This window comes from Chelmon rostratus, chromosome 1, assembly GCF_017976325.1.
Source record: "Chelmon rostratus isolate fCheRos1 chromosome 1, fCheRos1.pri, whole genome shotgun sequence".
NCBI classification, from domain to species: Eukaryota; Metazoa; Chordata; class Actinopteri; order Chaetodontiformes; family Chaetodontidae; genus Chelmon; species Chelmon rostratus.
In genome coordinates this window covers 33,455,534-33,477,237 of record NC_055658.1, presented here as the reverse complement: position 1 = coordinate 33,477,237, position 21,704 = coordinate 33,455,534, and the positions used below count along the sequence as shown (strand labels likewise).

The window sequence follows — 21,704 nt, the reverse complement described above, 5'->3', positions numbered from 1 at the left end:
CGCCGTTCTTCAATGAGGACCTCATATCTCTGCTGATATTCAGGAGAGCTCCACAGGTGTTTAACCTGCTCATTTTGACAAAAGTGAGTATTTTTGTGGCCAAACTTGTGCAGGATGCAGAGAAGACATGGTGTTTGAGCAGAAATCAGCGTGGGTTCCATCACTTTGCTGTGTATAATACTGCACAGTGTAGACAAGATGCAACACTGATGCAGGTATTATAAACCACAGTGACTGGATTGGGCTGATTTGGCTAATTTCACACGGCCGAGTCAAATTTCCAATATATTATAGATTATAGATTATTATAGATTATTTTTAAACCATTAGAGAGGCTTGTCAGTGTTTACTGTGTGAAATGGCTTCCTGGTAAATACTGTTCTCAGATTTCAGGTGTATTTGTGGCACACAGAGCCTTTGTATACAATTAAAACCTACAGCTAAAAACAAGGTGATAGTTTCCAGATTTTGTCACACACACACCAACATTACAGGAAGTCGGACCCAGAGGAAGCTTTTAGTCTTATCTTAACTTTCAGTGTGACCCCTTAAAGTGATTCTGAGACACTAAATAAACACAAACCCTGCTGGGGGACCAGACATCAAGTCCACCTGCCTTTAACTTGTACAGCGACACACCAGCACATCTGCAGAGCTGGACCGCACACTCTCTGTCGCCTCACCTGTACGAATTCTACTAAACTTTCCAATTACCAAAAGAATACTGGTCCTGAAACTGGGAACATATTTTTAAGCAATTATTGCTCGACATTGATAATCTGACTGATAATCATACTTCTGTCGTTTAACGGTCACCTGCCTGAACCCGACCCTGACAGAACCTGTTCAGAGCCAGAGTACACGGAGAGGAAACATGGTCAAGAAACTGGTGCTCATTTCAGGAAGTGTCTGGGGCCTGTGTTTCTTCTGACGCCTCACTGGAGTCCTGGTTCAGGTCCCTGTTTGTGGCCACAGCTGAGGCCTGCTCCAGCAGCTGGACCACGTAGCTGTCCTCAGCCGTCTCTGCTGCAGAGAGACTCTCAGACTGAGCCAAGCCCGGAGCCGGCGGGGCCGGCTGGGCTACGGGAGCCGAGAGAGTCCGCGGGAACGTGCAGGAGGATTGGTCGGTGGCGACGGCAGAGCGAGTGGCCACGGAGGAGTCGTCCGTGGAGGCCGGTGAGACCGCGTCCGCTACCTGTGACCGCATTTCATCCTGATCTGGTGGCGAGGGGTGACCCGCTGTGACCACTGCTGGACTCCCTGGGGGCTGGTAAGGCGGAGGCCCCATCAGCGGGGAACTGTCTGGGGTGAGCAGGGCCTGGCTGTGGATGATGATGGGGTCTGGGGAAGGCAGCGGGGCCTCCTCCACGTCCACGGCGTCCAGATCCCTGGGGTCCTTGGAGGGGCTCTGGTCTGGGGATATGGAGTCAGGCTGGTGGGAGATGATGTGGAGGCTGAGGCCTGCTTTGGGGAACCCGCTGGCTGAGGATGGCTTCCCTCTGGAGGGCTGAACTGGACTCAACAGCACCGGCAGCTCCTGACCCAGAGGCTTACGAGGCAGCTCCTCAGGCTTCCCTGTGAACGAAAGGGGGGCATAAAGAATCTTAAGGCCTCACAGTTATTTCTAAGAGTCACGTCCTTCACAAATATTCTTAAATTAAGTTTTTGTCCCGCGGTGCATATTGAGGTTCTCGCCATTCTAAATAGAACAAACTCAAGTTAAGTCACTGAAGCCTTTCTGTGCTGTGTACCTGGAGGAGGAAGGTCCAGCTTCATCTTCCTCAGTTCAGTCATGGAGGCCTGAAGCTGCTCGACGATCACGTCGTCGCTGTAGAAGAAGGTCTGAGCGATCCGCTCCTGCAGGAACTCCCTGAGCTCCTCCAGAGACATCTTCAACAGACGCTCTGCGCACACACACACACAGGCACACACGCAGGCGCACACACACACGCACACACACAAACAAACACACACACACACATTGTTTGTATGTTAAGCACACAAACACACAGGGTACAAAACAGCAGGGGAGAAGTCTAAAGCCTGGAGTCATGAATCAGGTTATGAGGCCAAGAAGTAGTCAGGCACAAGAGCACAAGCCATCATTATTCTATACTAAGAAAACCTGGAGGTATCTTTATATTTATCATATATCGATGTTTTTATTTAACTCTCTGCAAGCACTATCCCTTTAATGTGCCGAACTATCCCTTTAATGTGCCGTGCTGAACTATCCCTTTAATGTGCCAAACTATCCCTTTAATGTGCTGAACTATCCCTTTAATGTGCTGAACTATCCCTTTAATGTGCTGAACTATCCCTTTAATGTGCCAAACTATCCCTTTAATGTGCCGAACTATCCCTTTAATGTGCAGAACTATCCCTTTAATGTGCCAAACTATCCCTTTAATGTGCTGAACTATCCCTTTAATGTGCCAAACTATCCCTTTAATGTGCTGAACTATCCTTTTAATGTGCCAAACTATCCCTTTAATGTGCTGAACTATCCCTTTAATGTGCCAAACTATCCCTTTAATGTGCCGAACTATCCCTTTAATGTGCCGAACTATCCCTTTAATGTGCTGAACTAGCCCTTTATTGTGCCGAGCGATCCCTTTAATGTGCCAAACTATCCCTTTAATGTGCCAAACTATCCCTTTAATGTGCTGAACTTAATGTGCCGAACTATCCCTTTAATGTGCCGAACTATCCCTTTAATGTGCTGAACTATCCCTTTAATGTGCCGAACTATCCCTTTAATGTGCCAAACTATCCCTTTAATGTGCTGAACTATCCCTTTAAGAAGTGTTAAGAATGGCTCAAGGCTTTGAATCTGCAAGCGACTTTTTCTCGCTTGCAGATCGGCAGACTTTAAGAACGAACAGCATCTGATAATCATGAAAATCACTTCATTTCAGCAGTTTATTGAAGTGATTTAAAATCAGGGCTCAGTAATGTGGTGGTTTCTGGTCCTGAATCCTTCATCTCGAGCAGATAAAGATTAATCTGAAAGTGGGGGACTGTTTGCCATCTCCTTACTCTTGTGTATCTTCAGGATGGTGTATGACATGGCGGTGAGCAGCCTCTCTCCCTCCAGGATGAAAATGTCCCACAGGCGAAGGGTCAGCGTGAACGGCGTCTGCAGGAACACGAACACAACAGGTCACCGTATCACTGCGACTCATTTGAATTTGTTTACGCCGGCGGTTTCGCATGTCTGCAGCTCTCCCCCTGGCCGGAGTCAGGAGGATTTTTTGGTCCTCCCCCAGACCTCGGAGGCCCACGGGCCCCTCTGAGTCGAGCGACTCAGCGGGACGGAGAAGTGCTGACAGCGGCCGAATGGAGCCAGACCACCACCGCAGGATTGTGGGCATGCATGGAGGAAACTAATAGCAGTTTAGCTTAACAGCTCTTAATGCTCTCCTCTAATGCAACGTCCCAGAGCTCAAGTATCAGCAGGATTTTTATGCTGAAATCATGTAAAATTGTCTTTAAACGGCAATCTGACACCTTTTTTTTGGAATTCTTGGAAATAAACTTGCTGTTGTGTTTTTAGTTTGCACTTCGCCACAAATCACCTGTCAATCAAACGGTCTGGCCAATAAAGTGATGTTCTCTGTTTGAGATCTTGTCCTGGCGGTGGACAGCACTGCTAATGTTGACTACACAGCATGCATACACGTTTTCATGATGTGGACACGAGTGGAAACATGACCATGATGCATCAGATACACGGCGACAAAAGCGACACTTAAAGCAGCAAAGAATGCAAAATCTGGGCTAACATTAGCAGCTAGGCTAACTAGCTTCCACTTTCAGGGTTATGCTTCATGCTATCATGCTCATGAACGAGACGATGAAATGTGACGTCAGTTTGTTAGAATTGTCCGAGGTGAGCTACAGAGTGAGAGACGGGAGGGGGATGAAGACAGAACTGATCAGTCAGGCAGGTTCCTCACCCTGTCAATGAAACACTGCAGGAACCATTTAGTGCTGTAAATCCCTGCAGACATCTGCTCTCTGTCCTGCAGAGACAGACAGAGACAGACAGAGAGAGGGGGGAGAGACAGAGAGAGGGGGAGAGACCAGAGACAGAGCGAGAGACAGAGAGACAGAGAGAGACAAAGAGACAGACAGAGACAGACAGAGAGAGGGGGGAGAGACAGAGAGAGAGACAGAGAGACAGACAGAGAGAGACAGAGAGAGACAGAGACAGACAGAGAGAGGGGGGAGAGACAGAGACAGAGGGGGGAGAGACAGAGAGAGGGGGAGAGACCAGAGACAGAGCGAGAGACAGAGAGAGACAGAGAGACAGAGAGAGACAGACAGAGAGAGGGGGGAGAGACAGAGAGAGGGGGGAGAGACAGAGACAGAGGGGGGAGAGACAGAGAGACAGACAGAGAGAGGGGGGAGAGACAGAGACAGAGGGGGGAGAGACAGAGAGACAGACAGAGAGACAGAGAGACAGACAGAGACAGACAGACAGAGGGGGGAGAGACAGAGACAGAGGGGGGAGAGACAGAGAGACAGACAGAGAGACAGAGAGACAGACAGAGACAGACAGAGAGAGGGGGGAGAGACAGAGACAGAGGGGGGAGAGACAGAGAGACAGACAGAGAGACAGAGAGACAGCAGAGGAAATCACATTACATGTCGGGGACGTGGACTCCTGCTGCAGCGTCGTCTCTTTGACGTTCTGTTATGAAACTCTTGTGTAACTGTGATCTCACCAGATGTTTCTTCAGTTTGGGGATGAGTTTGGAAATAATCTGATCATGATGTGTCTGGAACCGCTGGAGTTTGGGGAACCCGGGAACAAAAAATCCTTAAGAAGAGAGGAAGGAGGCACTTTTTAATCCCACTTAATGAGTCCAAATCAGGCTGGACGAGCCAGTTACACCCCCAGAGGAAAATGACTTCAACAGTCATTTCCTTTTCTCAGCAGCGATTCGCTTTGAAAACATGCAACGCAGTTTTTATTTCCTCATTCGGACAGTTGGCTGTGACGCCGTCTCACCGTGCATGCCGTGTTTCTGATTGGTCAGCAGCTGCGACAGGGCCCAGAAGGCATCTTCCTCGTTCATGTACATGAGCAGCAGGGCGGCGATCTGACTCATCCCCTGGCAGTAGCTCACCTCCTGCAGGCAACGGGACAAAGTGAAGGTCGTCACTCCGCTGCGGCCCGACAGGGTGGGGCAGGACCAGCCTTCGCTTATCTCACAGAAATAAAATGTACAGAGGGGACGTCCCTGTTCACAGCGAAGCCTGGTCTCCTCAAAACAAGAAGGACCGCAGTGGAACCATGGAAACCCCCGAGATGTATTTTTCTGTCTTCACATGGGGTCGTGTTTACCACGTTCACAAGGCGAGGACAGATAAAAGCAAACGCCCCCCTGTTGTGGTCGTCACGACCTCATAAATGAACATTTTCAAAAGGTTGTGACATGTTTGCGGATGTTTTCAGAAGCGCTGGAGGTGACAGAACTTCTTTTTCAGTTAATAAATTGTCGTTTTAGTCATATTTTCTAAGTAATTTTACAACATGAAGAGGAAAATGTTGATTTTCCAGCAGCTTTGCATGTCCTGCATGATGTCACCCGCTAGCTTGCTATCCTGTTAGCCTCAGTGGCTTCTTAATGCTGTTGCTTAGCAGCGCCGTCATAACTTGAACTCCAAGCATATCGAATGCTGAATTGTCATCATCATCATCATCATCATCATCATCATCATCAGGTCACCAGAAACCCGCTCCAGGTGCCACAGTTTGCTATAATCTGATTTTTCTCAGGATTGTTTTACGTCCAATTTCCACATTTTCAAACGTTCAATGTAAAAACCAAACCTAGCTTTGACAGGCTTACCCTCCAATCCCCAAATGTTTTGTCAGATGAACCAATCTGTGGATGTGTCAGCAACAAAAGCAATATTTCTACTTTTAAATAAGATTGTTTGCAAATGTAAAAATTGTCATTCTGTGCATTGGTACAGTTTCCCGCAGGGTTTTGTTCTGGAGGCGGATCACCTCACCTCAAACTGTGATCTCTCTAACGAGTGTGGCTGTAATTAGGTCGTCATCAACTAACTACATTTATCAGAAGATGAGACGTGAGCGATGGAACAAACGCGACACAGTTTCCTGGCGGAAAGTCTGCGTTATCATCTTCTGCAAGTCGATAAAATATCCTGTTTTTCTAAACCACCTGAAAAATGCGGATCTGAACCACAGTTTGGACTCCTTCTCATTTCCCAGTGGAATTATCCGTTAAATATCTGAAAATGATGAGCCTTAAACATCTTTAATGGCACCTCCAGTAGAAACCCTGTAATACAGAAGCTGTTTGTTTCCACCAGCTGTGGATTTAAAGTGGCGTGATGATAAAATCCTGCCTGCAGCCTGTAATCAGACACATCAGGGCACTGCATCAGCTGGCTTTAACTGTCAAAACTGAACAAATATAATAGAAAAACATACTGAACTGTGGCAGAACAGACTGAGCCGAGCAAAGAAAGCCTCCGCCCCGCCGAGGAAAAGAACACTCAGAGTACAATCCAGGTTTTTATCACTTAAATCGAGTTAAACTGGTATTTCAGTGTTTCGTGTGATGAAGGAAAAACAGCCACTTACTGTGTTGTAGACCGAATATGCAGAGAGAACGTGGAAAAGAGACTGTTGCCTGTAGAGGAAGAGGAGGAAAAGCAAATGAGATGAAGGAGGTGGAGAGAAGAGAGAGAAGGAGCTCTGACCCTGAATCCAAACCTGCTGACTGTTGACTAGGTGCTCCATCACAGAGCGTGTTTGAGTGCTGTCCACAGATGTTTACAGAGGATCACAGTACATATATAGGACTTAATGGCGGGACAGTGTCCCACAATGCAAAGCAAAAAGTAGAACACAGAACATTGACATAGAACACAGAGAACATGAGACAGACAACACAGAACATAAAGAACATGAAAGACAGAGCATGGCTCACAGAACACAGAGAACATGCAGTACACAGAGAACATGCAGTACACAGACAACATGCAGTACACAGAGAACATGCAGTACACAGAGAACATGCAGCACACAGAGAACATGCAGCACACAGAAGCGTGGAGAACACAGCTCCGCAGCGCTGATGCTGCGTTCTGTCACTATAAAAAGGTTGATTTTTGCAGGGCCGCTGAACTCTCGTTAAATATTGAAAGGTTTTGCTGCCCCAGACTTTCCACCGCCGCTCCCGAACAGGCCTGCGGTCCATTAAACTGTCAGTGACATCATTCTGCGACGGGATCAGGTTCCACACAAACCCGACGCCATGGAGAACGCGGCCTGCCCGCCGCTCTCACACTCACACGAGTTCATACCGAGGTCGCAAAATCGAGCCTCCAGCGCAGTTTGTGTTTTTAAGCAGCACATAAAAACCTCCTGAATCTAAACGGATGAAACAAAGCACATGACGACGCACGTGGACGTCCGAGCGTGTCGTTCCAACCCAAAGACACGAATCCGCTGCATTTCACTTAACTTCAATCTCACTACTGACAAAACAAAGCAGTCAAAGAAAAAATGTGTTCAGTCCGAACTTTTCACCCTGATGAAAATCAATCGCAGATGGAGAATCTGACGCATCTGAACACTGAAACTTACTTGACTCCGAAGCGATCCATAAACATGACGTGGTTTCGAAAGGTCCTGTTGATGTCCAGGTCTATCTGCTTGATCTCAGACGAGTACAGTCGAGCCTGCTCCTTCATTTTCTGAGCAGAAACAAAGAGCTGAGTCAACAAACCGACACTGAGCGAAGCGGCTCAAATAAAAGGAAAAACGTATCTGATTTAAAAATGGGATAGTAGAAAAAACAAGACATCTGGAAAGCAGTTTATACTTTCTTTCTACTATACTATACTTTCAATTCACATCTGAGACCAGTTTCCAGGAATAAATCATCATTTTTCATCAATATGTAGCTTTAAGCCTCACATGTGACTGGGGGGGGGGGGGGGTCAGGAGGATAAATACATGTCAGTTCAGACATGAGACCTAAGTGACCATCTGCCAGTCAAGCTAATCAGAGACATTTACAAATCCAGGTGGACATGATGTTAGCTTAGCATTTCCACATGCACAGTTTTATTCATGGAGGTTTAGTCTACACGTACACGAGTACTTTTCAAAAAATCTTCTGTACAGAGGTTCTGACGTAGCTCAAACTGTGAAATGGCCTCTAAAACTACTGTGTCTTTATTTAATTAATGTTAGCATTGTCTCTGCAGTAATTACATGAGAAAGATTTCACATTTAAATAACAGAGAGTGATAGATGACTTCACTGACACCAACAAATAAAAGCCTGCACTAAATACAGGCCAGGTGAAACACACAGGTACGCATAAACTAACTCCAGGTGCCTGCTGTAATGTAATGTGCATGCCCACTAAGCATAGTGCACATTTCAATGGGTTCAACAGTATAAACACGTTATTTTCAACACTTTGTTGTTCTGCATTACTCTTTTAAAAGCATTATTGTCCTGTTTCAGTCACTGTGTGTGTTCATGTGTCAGTCAAGAATATCGGTGCCACAAGATGGCAGTAGCTACGTTTTAAGTCCCAAAACTTTTCACACATTCCTGCAAATATTTCACCGTAAAAGCTTCGTTAAGAAATGAAGGGATTCTGTTCACTGACATGCTTTTAATTTGAAATGGGTACAGGAAGTGTTACAGGTTGGTGTTAATGCAGTAACAGAAGTGTACCAGTGGAGCAGATCAGAAGACAAGGAGGCTTTGTACTAAAATATGACCAAATATACTTTTAAAACAGAGGGAATTATAAATAAAGACCTGATAATCTCGATTTATAAAATTAAAAACGTAAATAAAGACCCTGGCCACTATTTGAGGACATGTGGTGACTGTACTAATATTTCTTGTTATTTAGCAGCCAATATACCATGGCATATGCTGGTGCCATTATATTTTCAGCTAAAATTGTCCCGGCCAGTTGACCATTCGGGGTGGAGATACAAGTCAAATCTCCTCCTTCTGATCTTTTCCTGCTTATGAACAGAGAACGTTATTTGTATTTTCACAGAGGCTTCACTCATTTCACAACATTTCTGCAGGCTTGGTGACATTTTGAGCGCACACCTCGTATTTGCCCTCGTTCTCCCTCTTCGTCCTCTCCACGTCCAGCATCAGCGCCCAGGCCCGGCCTCTGAGCTGCAGGGGGAGGCCCTTGTACACCCGCTTCACCATCTGACAGCGGCCAGCAGAGGAGAAGGTAAACAGTGGGTGAATAAAAAGCCAGAAGGTTTGGAGAGCTGCTGCCGTGAAGTGAGTCACCGGAAAGTTTAGCCGCCCACGGTTCGCCTACGACCACATTCACAGGCACAAAGCAAAGTTTTTCACAGCTGAAACATATTCGGCGAGCACACGGCGTCTGGCGTGGATCGAGTGACTCCTCCGAATAATTACTTCATTTGTTTACCTTTGTCAGCTCCAAAACTTGGAAATGTTTAGCTGAAATACTCAGAAAACCCAAATTAGCGGTTTCAGTTGGGAAACACGACCCTGTTGCCTCTCCTAAGCTAGCAAGCTAACTATCGCTACCATTGTTAGCTAGCGCCTGTTAGCTTGAGCAACCATAAAGACTTCCTCTGAGGAACATCTTCAGAATCAAAATGCTCCTGATTTCCTAGCTAGCATTAGCTCCTGGCGGTAACACATTTGCTCACAGCCCTGCCTAGCTCGTTAGCCAGCTACATAGGTAGCATGTGCAGCCTTGCTAAGCTAAATGAATAAAACCTTTCTGTGGACTGTGTTTATTCACAGCAGCAACTAGATGGTTGATTCAGATTTACTTTTGACATCGTTGTTGCTCTACGTAACAGCTAACTGGCTAATTCTGGTAGCGACTGTTGACTATCTTCAGAAGCAGGAGGGATGTGATTGGCTCAAAGGTGAGAGGGCAGTGACTCCACCACTGTCATGACATCATGACAGAAAAAGGTGGTCAGAGATGATTTTTAGTGAAAATGCTATAATGAAATGTCTAAAATGAAATAAAAGCGATGTCTTTGTGTGATGTAATGAGTTAATATGAGAATATTTTTGTCCTCACAGTCCGAAGTCATTCTAACTTAAAATATGAGTGCTGAATGTTTTTCAGTGTGGGTGGAGGTCATCTTCTAGCTTTCTATCATATTTCAGGGATTATGTCGAGCTCTGATTCAGAGTCATTCGGGATGAGGGAGCGTGCAGGAATTCATCTGATTCATCCCGCGGCCTCACAGTAAACCAGCACACACTTTACATTTTTGTCAGTAATTGTCTGAACTCTCCAGCAGCGAGGCCGCTTTAAAGGAAACAATCGAACGCTTTCAGTCTCTACTGGACCAGGATCTGGGATGCGGGGGCTGCTACTCACCCTGTCGCTGCTCTTGTATTTATCCCACTTCTTCACCATCTTCAGCCACTTCTCTGCTCTCTCTATCTCCAGCTGCTTCCGCTGTGAGGAGACAGGAGCTGGTGAACATACATACAGCTGAAGACCTGCTGCCTGTCCTGCTGTCCACTGGACAGACATGAGGCCGCGGCCCAGCACCAGGACCGACAGCCCTACAGCTCTGTGACTTTTCCTTCTTTACCTTTTCCTCGTGTGCCGTCGGGGCCGGCAGCTCGTCCTCGCTGGAAGAAAATAACAATAAAACAAAACATCAGGTTAAAAACCGACTGATTGTTCAACTCCAGAAACCAAAAAGGACGCACTTACTGCATGAAGCCGAAGCGGTCCATGACTTTGTAGATATTGTAGTCAGCATCTTCCCAGGGGTCGATCTCCACCCCGCCCTGCCTGCCCTGGAGACACACACACACACACACACACAAACTTATTTATATAGATACAAACAGAAAGATGTAGGTTTGTCTTCAACTGAACTTTCCAATAAAAGTTAGAGAAAAAATAATCAAAAACACCCAAAAACTATGCAAAACTCATTTCCATCTATTCTTCTTATTCTCTTCAACCACAGCTGTCGACCTGAGAACAAGCAGTTAGGGGTGAAAGCTTTGCTCATGGGCACCTCGGCAGGGGTAATGAGGGAGCCAACAGCCATAACCAGAAAACAACGCGGTAGAACATTAAAAGGGGACTTCATCCTCTGTACAGAGGCCAGTTTAGGACATCTCAGGCTTGTCGACCTTAGTTTTACTTAGGCTAAGCTATACTTAGCTATATGTGCTAGTACGCTAACAAAAGAACTAGCAGTGTAAGCGTATTGCACAATTACATAATGGTAACATGCTAATGTTATCCTTTTCTTAGCCTTTGTTACTTATTAAGAATCAGGCTAAATGCAGTTAGCATGATGCATTGCAGGTTTATCCTTTGGGCACCGTGAACGTCTGTTTCGTGGCGATCCGTCCGATAGCTGTCAACATATCCGGGCCAAAGTGTCGGAGCCACTAACTGACTGACAGTGACGTCTCTGCACACTACTGTGAACGTTAACAACCCATTTTCATGGCATTCACACACAGTCTGAAACTGGCAACGCAAACACAGAAAGAGTCTTCAAATACAGCAGTTTTAATAACTCAAAGTGCAGCAGCGAGTGACTTTCTGCAGTAAAACTGTCCGACCCAAACGTGCATTTAGAGCAGCGAGGAGCGCCAAGTTTAGGAGTAATGTTTGTATCATGGAAAATCCATTTAGGCTACAATCTGGTCCCAGTGTTGACATAACAGAGAGGGAACTAATCCTCCGACGGCCTACCGGAGAGGCTTCTCACTCCGCTCTGAATAACAACACCGCTGCGTGGTTGGCCGCATGTCTGGAAGGCAGCCAATCAGCCCGCTGCTCTCAGCGAGGGGAGAGAGGGTCAGAATGTGCAGCGTTCGGCGCTCTGAGGCCCGGAGGCGCTGCGAGTGATGTCAGCGTCATGAAAGTGAGAGGACTAAAAATACTTCCTCGCCGAGGGTGTTTGGAGCGGTGAGACACGGCGAGTGTTACAGAAGGAGATCGGACACACGTGCATTTAAAGCTCTCGTGCTGATTTAGTACTACTGGATTCAAAAATACAAGAAAATGAACGAATTCAAACAGAATCTGGACGCAATTTTTACTGAATTCATCTTTTAACTGGCTTCAGATCAGTCGTCTCTGTGGGATTTGATGTCTGGGCTGAAGCCGCTGTCCTCCATTATTTTCTGCTACCAAACCGAAATATCAAAAACCGTCAAGTACCGAAAGTTGCATCTTAAAGACATCTCGACATATTTCAGTGTTCAATGATCAGCCATTAGCTTGGTTGCATTCAGTGTTTTTTGACCTCCAGGCTAAAATAAATGTGTCCAGGATGTGTGTGAATATTTCAGGGTTGATTTCACGCCTCTATCGTAACGTGCTACACTCAGTGGTTGGATGCTAATGCTAGCCGTTGGCAGGTGATGCAGTTATTGAAGAAAGTGTTTTATTCATTCATTTTATTCATTGATTCACAGTTCAACATTGTATCTTCTGGCCTCGTCTCCACAGAATAAGAGCGAGGCAGCGAGCAGGATGTTAGCTTGGACTCTCTGGACCCTGCACAGGAGATATAAACCTGGATGTATGCGCAGGCTTTTACCCACAGTCCTCCTGGATGAGCAGCTGATCCCTGTCCAGCCCAGCTCCTCCTCTCTGCACCGGAAACCAGCATCCCCACACAGAAATCACGATGACCGGGACTTCAGCCAGCCCCCCGGAGGTCGTGTCAAGTCAATCGCTGCACAGTGTGTCACAGCTGTTGCTATGGCTAGACAACCCCCGCCCCCGCCAACCATCACCCAACCCCTCTGCTCCCAGCTACCGAGCTAAAATTAACCTCTGGCTGTCACCGTCTGTTCAACTCTGCATCAGCACTTTCACCTCTCCAGCTTCTAGAAAAGTCGCTCGTTGTTTCTAGTCGACGGACAGCGTGAAGGAGCTTCTGCCGCCATCACAGCTTTCATTTTGACATTTGATAACGTTTGATTCTGACAAAACATCTGGGAATGATCTCAACACACCGTCGGACAAAAAACATCCATCTCAACATGCAGTTTAACCTCAAAGAGAAATACCGCGTGCATCCACGCTCATATCTGAAAACAGGGTGACGTGCTTGGGTCTGCACACAGGAGGCGTCAGGTGTTCAAATTCATTGATCGTTTAAGCGCAGTTCATTCAAGAGTCAGTGGCTGAAAACTGAAAGGAGGCAGAACTCATCGTCTCCTTTTAGTTTGAGTTATTAATCACTGGAATGTTTCTTATGGCAGATTTTAGTTTCAGTTTCATCTGGTCATCAAATCACAGGCACAAGCATATTATTACACAACGTGTTATTAATGCACCTTGGCAACATGCTCACATCCACCCACACACACACACACATACACACACACACACACACACACAAAACACACAACACACATTTGAATTCACGCTTTCGTCCTTGTCGGCGTGCCTGAATACAGAATAAAAGCACACAACACAGAATGAGATGATGCAGCTAATCGTCCGTAGCCTGTAGTGCTGCTGACGCCAAATGTTTTCACTCAACCAAATATCCTGAACAATCTGCAGCTACAGCTGGAACACAAGACATTTATTTAAATCAATCCTTCACAATAACATTAAAGATGAAAATCAGTCCTCTTACAGTTCATTGAACTGGATATACCACCTGTAGCATGCTAATGTTGCACAGCGTGCTGGTCGAAACCCATCGGTGATCCATCATAAAGGACGCTGGGACTGTTGTCCCGGATGTGTTGGAAGCACAAACTCACCGTAGCATATTTTAGGATGATGTCAGCACGTTCCTCTGCTATTAGAGTCTCAATGTCTTTCTTCATGTCAATATCTGCACAGAGAGGAGAGCAAGAGCTGTATGAGCTGGAGAGAAGAGGAAGAGCAGCACAACAACAAAGATGAGTCAAAAACGAGAGCGCACTTCGCCGTGGGTGACTGTGGGCCGGGGGGGGCGACAGGCCGAGCTGGCGTGACTTCATCACAGAACAAACACAGTTGTATTTGATGCACTTTGTGCTTGAAGTGTAAGATATCTTTACATAAAACACAGTGGCAGAAAATCAGAAGGCTCAACTCATCCAAGCGTACCTGGAGTGATACCTGGTGACATTTACAGCGGCTGTGAGATGATGCTGCGACACCATGACGACATGTCAACGGTGTCCCAGTTTGTCAGTTTAAAATAATCCACACAACAGTTTTCACTGCTTTGTGGCTAACTCATAGCTAGCTAGAAAATATATATCCATAAATACTGTGGGTTATTCGTAGTGTGTTTAATAAACCATTAGCAGTCAGTGGCAGTCTGGCCGTGCACCATTTTTTAAAGACTTTTCATCTTTATTTCGTCTGTTCGCCACAAAGACATCAAACTCGCTGATGACACAGTTTGTGATCAGAGTCCACAGACGGTTTAAAATGAATGGAAACACCTTCACACTGCAGCACGATGCCGACGTGAAGAAAGAAAGTAGTGTGATGCATTCACAGTGCTGTTGTGGGCCGCTAGTACACGTCTGTTTATCTGATTCTGCTTGTGGATGTCCACACAGGTCGACTCAGTTCAGCTCGTTCTGGATGTCTGCCTTCTCAGTCTGAGTGTTTTCTAATGAAGATTTTAATAGAAACCGTTTCGGCTCTGGGTTTAATCTGAAATATGGCAGCTGGGTCAGGAGTCAGGTGATCATTTAACGACTAGTTTAGTCTTGAACCAGGACAAACATCAGACCTTTCTGCAGTAAAATCTGAGATGCGGTCTGGTGGACTCAGAGGTCCAGGACCAGGTTCTGCGTGGGCAGCGTCCTGCAGGTTTGTCCATCAGACAGTCTGACAGCAGTAATATGAGAGAGCTGAGCTGCAGAGCTGTGTCTGCTGCAGGCTGCAGTAATATAACCCCCCCTGGGAACAATCAACCAGCCAGTGTTCATCTGACTGTTGCCTGCACCACCTCCGCCACCACCCACCAGCCTCCTACATGATATCTGCCTCACACTAGGAAGCTGCGACAGGAAAGCAGATTGTGCTGAGGAGACTTCTAACAGCTCGTCTGCTTGTACTTCAGTTAACAAATGCATCCCAGAATTTACAGAGGCCACGGGGGACCACAACTGTCCACCAGCGAGACACTGGCTGTGTAAAACACTGGACGTACAGTGCAGGACGGTCCACAGCGAGGCACGCTGAGGTAAGAAATCATCCCCAAACAAAGCAGCGAGGGTACTAATCCTTCAGATCCACACCAGCGGCACCCGGGGGGGGGTAATCTGTACACGCAACAGGACACGCAGGCCATCTGGATTAGGAATATCTCCAAAGGTGGATTATTCAATGAAAGTCTGTTAATTCCAAAGCAGGAACAAAGAGCTGCGAGTTCGATGGGTTCATTTCTAATCTGCATGGTCTGTTACCCAAAAGCATGAAAGTGGAGCAGCGAGGTCCCACAAAGACGTGGATGTTAACTCCTCTGGCAATGACTCAACTCAATAAACTTTGGTTATCAACACTAACAAGCGTCCAGGCTTCTCCTCTAATCCCAGAAACCAATGATGATTCGGATAATTAATCACACAAAACAATGATCACACAACAACTGATCACCACGTCCGACCATGAGAGACCACAGGCAGGGTCTCAGCCTCAGTCTGTCACGCTGTCCACTGTCAGATTGTGCCGTGAATATTGGGGGAGTCGTAGCTCTGTGATGGATCGTTCTCATGTTTTAGAAACGAGCCGCTGGCAGTCCACGAGGTTCAGGATGAGAATGATGGACAGAAGGTCGATGCAACTGGTTTTAGCATTAGCATTAGCATCATTCTGCATCACTTCACGCCGTCCTCTCATTTTGGACACGTAGCCTGTGTTTCGTTGCTGAAGCTCTGAATGTGGAGGCGTTCCGCAGGTTTTCATCGACACCACCTTTCTGTCCTGATCGTCAGCGCTCACCTGCAGCTCAGCGCTTTGTCCCGGATTGTGAGTCTGAATGTGGGCTGAATAATTCAGTAAGGTGGAGGACGGAGCTCCTGTCTCAGACGGTCAGTGACACAGAAAGAGCTAAGTGAGGATGATGAGGCTTCTACTGCAGCTTCATCACCAGCTCAGTCCTTCTTTATTATTTCCACATCAAATATCATCTGTCCCTGTGATGACGATTCTTTTCATTATTGATCGATCCACTGCTGATATCCTTCAGCTCCTTTTGGTCAATTGCTGATGCAGATTCTGATAAATGCACATGTTCTTTCTACCAAACTGCAGAGAGCATCAAGCGTTGTGATAAACTACAATGCTCTTCAAAGTCTACACGCTCAGTGGAAAATAAGAAAAGTGCTGCTTCTGTTTGAAAGGGAGGTGATTTGGTCCCTCCATGCATGGGCAGTCACTGCAAATAGCAGGCCTGCTATCTGTCTCCTGCACTTGGAAAAGCCTCCACACCACAGACACACTTGTGTTACAGGCACATAAATAAAGCATCATCGTATCAGCCTGTCAAAGCTGCAGAAATATTCATGTAGCCGTTACCAGCTGATACTAATGACGTGGTGATATCATCGTGCATCCCTGCTGCGGATCATTCTTCGGTTAAGCTTTTAAAAAGTCAGAAGTTCCCAGAGCTTAAGGCGACGTCTTGTTTTGGTCCGACCAACAGCTCGAAACCCAAAGATTTTCAGTTCACATGGACATAAAACAGAGAAAAGCAGCAAACGCTCCTCTGAGACGCTGGAACCTCAGAGTGTTGTTGTTGATTCATTGTCTTTACAGAAAGTCGGTCACAGTCCCTGTTGGGATTCAAAGTGCATATCCTGATCCAGACCACAGTAGAAAAGGTCCTTAGATGTGGCTGAACTTCTCGCTTCTATCACAGTGAAGTGATCAATCAGGCAAACAGATTTACAGGCTCCGAGGGTCCCGACAGAAGAGCTTTCTGTTTATTAAAGGCAGCAACAAATCATCTTCTAAGCAACCAAAAAACAGCTGGATTTCCTTTGTTGTGAATTGACTCATCATTGCAGCTGTAATCGAGTTAATGATGCAGGATCTTAAAAACTGTACTTTTCATCCAGGATGTTTTTTTTGGTTCTTCATTTAAAGGCAGACCCTCGTGTCCCTCTTGGAGCCGATAACTCTTGTTTTAGTGTTTCCATCATGGTCAAAATGCTTCTGCGATTCAGGGACTTAAGTTGACAACATTTTGCCTCTAACGTGTGTCAGAGTGTCTACGAGTCACTGAAGACCTCAAACGTCTGGATCCTGACATTTTTCACACAGATACTGGAGATACTGACTCGGTTTCGGTCCCGTCAGCTGAGATTTGATGCATTGTAAGTTTGAGGAAAAGTGTTTAAAAAGCAGAAAGTGAAATCTGTCTTCAGATCAGCGGCCTGCGGAGGTTCATGAGCAAAGGTTAAAGCTTACAGAAGCTTTAAATATGAGCTGTCGTCTGCAGCGTGCGGCCGCGGCTGCATGCGGTCAGCGCATTAAATCACAGAGGAGCTCTGGCAGGAGTCCCAGTCTGAAGGGTGGAGGCCCAAACTGGGGAAGAGCAGAGAGACTGGACGGCAGCTCTGGACCGTACCTGACTGATGGACATGTCCTGAAGACGCTGCGTGTTTTATATGAAGCAGCTCCACCTTCATTAAAGCAGAGCGGAGACTTGGGGTGTGGCTTTGAGTCGGACGTTTGTTTTTGGGCGGAGATGGGACGGTTTTTGTTTTTTACGTCTGTGAATTCAAGCTACAACTGATGGAAAAACCCAAACCCCCGCCTTAGCAAAGGTCTTCACATCCATCCATTTACTCATCTATCCATCCATTGATGGATTCATTCATGCATCCATCCATTCATCATCCATCCCCCCACCCATCCATCTATTCATCAGCCATCCCCCCACCCATCCATCCACCATCCACCCATCCATCCATTTACTCATCCATCATCTACCCATCCACCCACCCATCCATCCACCCATTCATCCATCCATCAATCCATCCATCCACCCATCCATCCATCAATCATCCATCCATTCACTCATCCATCCATCACCCATCCCCCCACCCATTCATCCATCCATCAATCCATCATCTACCCATCCACCCACCCATCCATCCATCATCCCCCCACCCATCCATCATTCATCATCTATCCATCATCAACCCATCCATCCATCCATCACCCATCCATCATCCACCCATCCATCCATCTATTCATCACCCATCCATTCATCCATGAATCCATCCATCATCTACCCATCCATCCACCCATCATCAACCCATCCACCCATCACCCATCCATCCACCCATCATCAACCCATCCATCCACCCATCATCAACCCATCCACCCATCACCCATCCATCCACCCATCATCAACCCATCCATCCATCATCCATCCATCCATCCACCCATCCATCAATCATCCCCCCACCCATCCATCATTTATCATCCACCCATTCATTCATCACTCATCCATCCATCCATCCATCATCCACCCATCCATTCATCACTCATCCATCCATCATTTATCATCCATCCATCCATCCACCCATCCATCCATCATCCACCCATCCATTCATTACTCATCCATCCATTATTCATCATCATCCATCCATCCATTCATTACTCATCCATCCATCCATCCATGGATTCATCATCCATCCATCCATCAATGGATTCATTCATCCATCCATCCATTGATGGATTCATTCATCCATCCATCCCAAGCACAGCCAGTAAGGATGCTCTGTAGAGCTTCAGTGTGAGCAGAAATATCAATAAATCAAACCAATAAAAGTAAAAACAAGCAGTTTTCTGGTTTCTGGTCCAACTGCTGATTTGAAGATGAACAACAACAACTGAATTTCCCCAGCTGGGGATTAATAAAGTGTATCTTATCTTATCTTATCTTAAATCAGGGTTTCTGTCTTTTAAATTCACATGAGAAACAAACCAGTGCAGCGTTGATTTGTTTAACACAGAGGACACAAACCCTCAGTTCACCACCACACAGGTCTCTGCTTCCAGCTTCTCAGACATCTGAGGCTGGACTGAAGATCTTTGGGCTTTAAACTCTTTTAAACTGGACAAAACGAGTGATTTAAAGACGACGGGTCTGGGAACAACTACTGCTTTTTTCTTGTGAGGATCAATGTGATAATCATTTGTTTCAGGCCTAATTTTCTAATAATCTGTGAAGGTTAGTTCACATAAGCACCAGTAAACCTGCTTTTCTTACTATGATGATTCATTCAGAATGATGATAAAGACCACCTGAAACTTGTGTGTATAGATATAACTGGCTGAGTCCTCTATTTGATTAATTCAACAGCGCATGTTTAACCGTTCGCACACTCAGACACATCTGATGGTCTTTACAGCTGAAACTGAGCTCATCTACAAACCGCATCACCATCATCATCATCATCATCATCATCAGTAGCAGCATCAGCAGTGAGCCTCTTGGCTCTGATCCGTGGTTGTCGGGTTTAGCTGTTAGAAACAGTGTTCATGAACTCCAGTGTGTTACTGCAGCAGCTCGGAGCTCCCAGCAGGCCTGAACGCCGCTGCTGCCTTCACGGCTCCCCTCACAGGGACACGCACAGCCAGGCGGTGATGGCTGGAGGATGCTGGTCCGGTCTGATGGCGGTTCAGACACATTTCACTCACATCTGGACCTTTCTGCCAGCTCAAAGTGGTCTTCAGTGATGGTAAACAAACCCACAGCCTCCGGCAGGATGAGCCGCGGTGATTTGACACGGGCTACAGCCTCACGCGAGATCCTTTTATCCTAATGAGAATAAAAACAAAAGCAGGAAAACGGGCAGAAAACGGGAATAAATAAGAGTGTAATTACCGTGTTTCTCGGCTGTATTTCTGCGCTATCCGTGCAGGAACACGGCTCCGGCTCCTCTGGGCATTCTCCGGTGAACAAACCACCGGGCTGACAACAATAGCCTCCCTCCGTCAATCCATAGGTTACCATCAGTCTGACACGCGCGCACACACACACAGGGCGCAGCAGACGTACGGACGGAGGAGCTCCTGGTCCGGGATCCGAGCAGCGGCGGCGGAGGCGCACTGAGCAGGCGCCGCAGCGTGGCACCAGACAGCCGTGTGTGAGCCGTGAGACCCGGCCTTAAAGACACAGAACCTCCGAGAGGGAGGGAGACACACACACACACACACACACACACACACACACACACACACACACACACACACCAGGGCTTTCTCCTGCTGCCATCTGCTGGACACACAGAGGCAGCGCAAGAAGACAAATACCTGAAAAATGTAAAAGTCAAATGATGAAGTGAAGAAGAGTTTCAGCTCTGACAGGAAAACTCTGAGCTGCACTTCTTGTATGAAAGTAGTAGTAGTAGTAGTAGTAGTAGTAGTAGTAGTAGTATCATGGAATTGTAGACGTTTAAATTTCCATCTTTTTTATTTTATTTTTCATTTTGTACTGTTTCCATAATGAACACTGAAGCTTCCACTTTTGGGAAGTTTTTAAATCTTTATTTCTGTATTTTGATGAACAGGATGGGAAATAAGAAAAAATGTGGAACAGAAATCAGGTTACGCTTTCAGACTTTGCAATTTGAACTTTGAGATATGATGATTCATGTGTTCACCACTTTCATGTCTGGATATAATCTGGGAAGGTTGTGAATTTTCCCCTCAGGATCAATAAAGTGTGATCTTAATCTAATATAATTTATTTGTAGATTACATTTTGCATTAATAATAGTAACCTTCCATATAACTGCAGTCATCAAATATAAGCAAAGATGAATATTTTCCTTATTCTGAATCTCATTAGTGGAGCAGAATGTGATGTAGACGTAGATTGAGGTCTTCCTCAGGATGAAGCAGACTGCAGGGAACCAGTCTGATGGCCTTCAGCGCTCAGGTTTGAGATTACTTTATTAAGTCTGAAATTCGCCTAGACTCCTTTTAGAAAATCCAGACCCCTTCACATCCCTTATTGAAGCCACTGAAGTTTAGTTTTTCAACATCTTTAAGTAACAAATGTTATAAATGATGAAGGACTAACACTCAAAGTCTGACCTTCACTAAACTCCAGTCTTTGCTGGAGGAATTATTCATTTGGTATTTAAAGTGGCTGTTTAAACTTTTCCTGCGTTCCTCTCAGTTAGCTTAAAAAGAAACCGTTCTTCCGTCTTCTTCTGTTGCTAGCAGCAACCACTGGTGCACAGCTCCAGAGCCACAGTTTCACTTCATCTCTGAGCTGCTCCTGGTGGAACATTTTCTCTTTTTGTGATTTAGTAGAGTTTAGTTTCCTGCGTCAGCCCAGATCCAAAAGTCTTTTTAAAATTAATAAAAACTGAATCGATCATTCTCAAACAAACTGAGTTTCCTGAAGAGTCCAGGTATTAATCTGCTTCATCCAATCACGTGTTCACAAAGTGTTGACCCTCGCTCCATCCTCGCTGTGAACCACTGAGCCTTTCAATCATGATGCTCTCACCTGTTACCAATCAGCCTGTTCACCTGTGGAATGATCCAACCAGGTGTTTTTGGAGCGTTCCACATCTTTCCCAGTCTTTAGCTGCTCCTGTCACAACGTGTTTGAAACGTGTTGCTGCATCAGATCCAGAATCAGCAGATATTTACAGAAATCACTAAAGCTGATGAGCTCAGACAGTAAATATA

The 21,704-nt window shown here is 46.1% G+C and overlaps 1 protein-coding gene across 1 annotated transcript in view; it reads right to left on the bottom strand.

The window, feature by feature from the left end:
• The window catches only part of LOC121606630 (USP6 N-terminal-like protein), a 21,878-nt gene extending 1,878 nt beyond the window's left edge, over positions 1-20,000 (bottom strand). The window contains exons 1-14 of the mRNA XM_041937077.1: positions 19,885-20,000; positions 13,799-13,872; positions 10,758-10,843; positions 10,633-10,672; positions 10,413-10,493; positions 9,134-9,241; positions 7,634-7,743; positions 6,626-6,674; positions 5,018-5,138; positions 4,731-4,825; positions 3,960-4,025; positions 3,040-3,139; positions 1,752-1,904; positions 1-1,575 (exon numbers count right to left, since the gene is read on the bottom strand). The exon at positions 1-1,575 is cut by the window's left edge and continues 1,878 nt beyond it. Of these exons, the coding sequence (XP_041793011.1) occupies positions 899-1,575; positions 1,752-1,904; positions 3,040-3,139; positions 3,960-4,025; positions 4,731-4,825; positions 5,018-5,138; positions 6,626-6,674; positions 7,634-7,743; positions 9,134-9,241; positions 10,413-10,493; positions 10,633-10,672; positions 10,758-10,843; positions 13,799-13,864 (1,752 nt within the window). The 5' untranslated portion in view covers positions 13,865-13,872; positions 19,885-20,000 and the 3' untranslated portion in view covers positions 1-898. The remainder of the gene's footprint in view (positions 1,576-1,751; positions 1,905-3,039; positions 3,140-3,959; positions 4,026-4,730; positions 4,826-5,017; positions 5,139-6,625; positions 6,675-7,633; positions 7,744-9,133; positions 9,242-10,412; positions 10,494-10,632; positions 10,673-10,757; positions 10,844-13,798; positions 13,873-19,884) is intronic.
• Between the last annotated feature and the right edge of the window lie 1,704 nt (positions 20,001-21,704).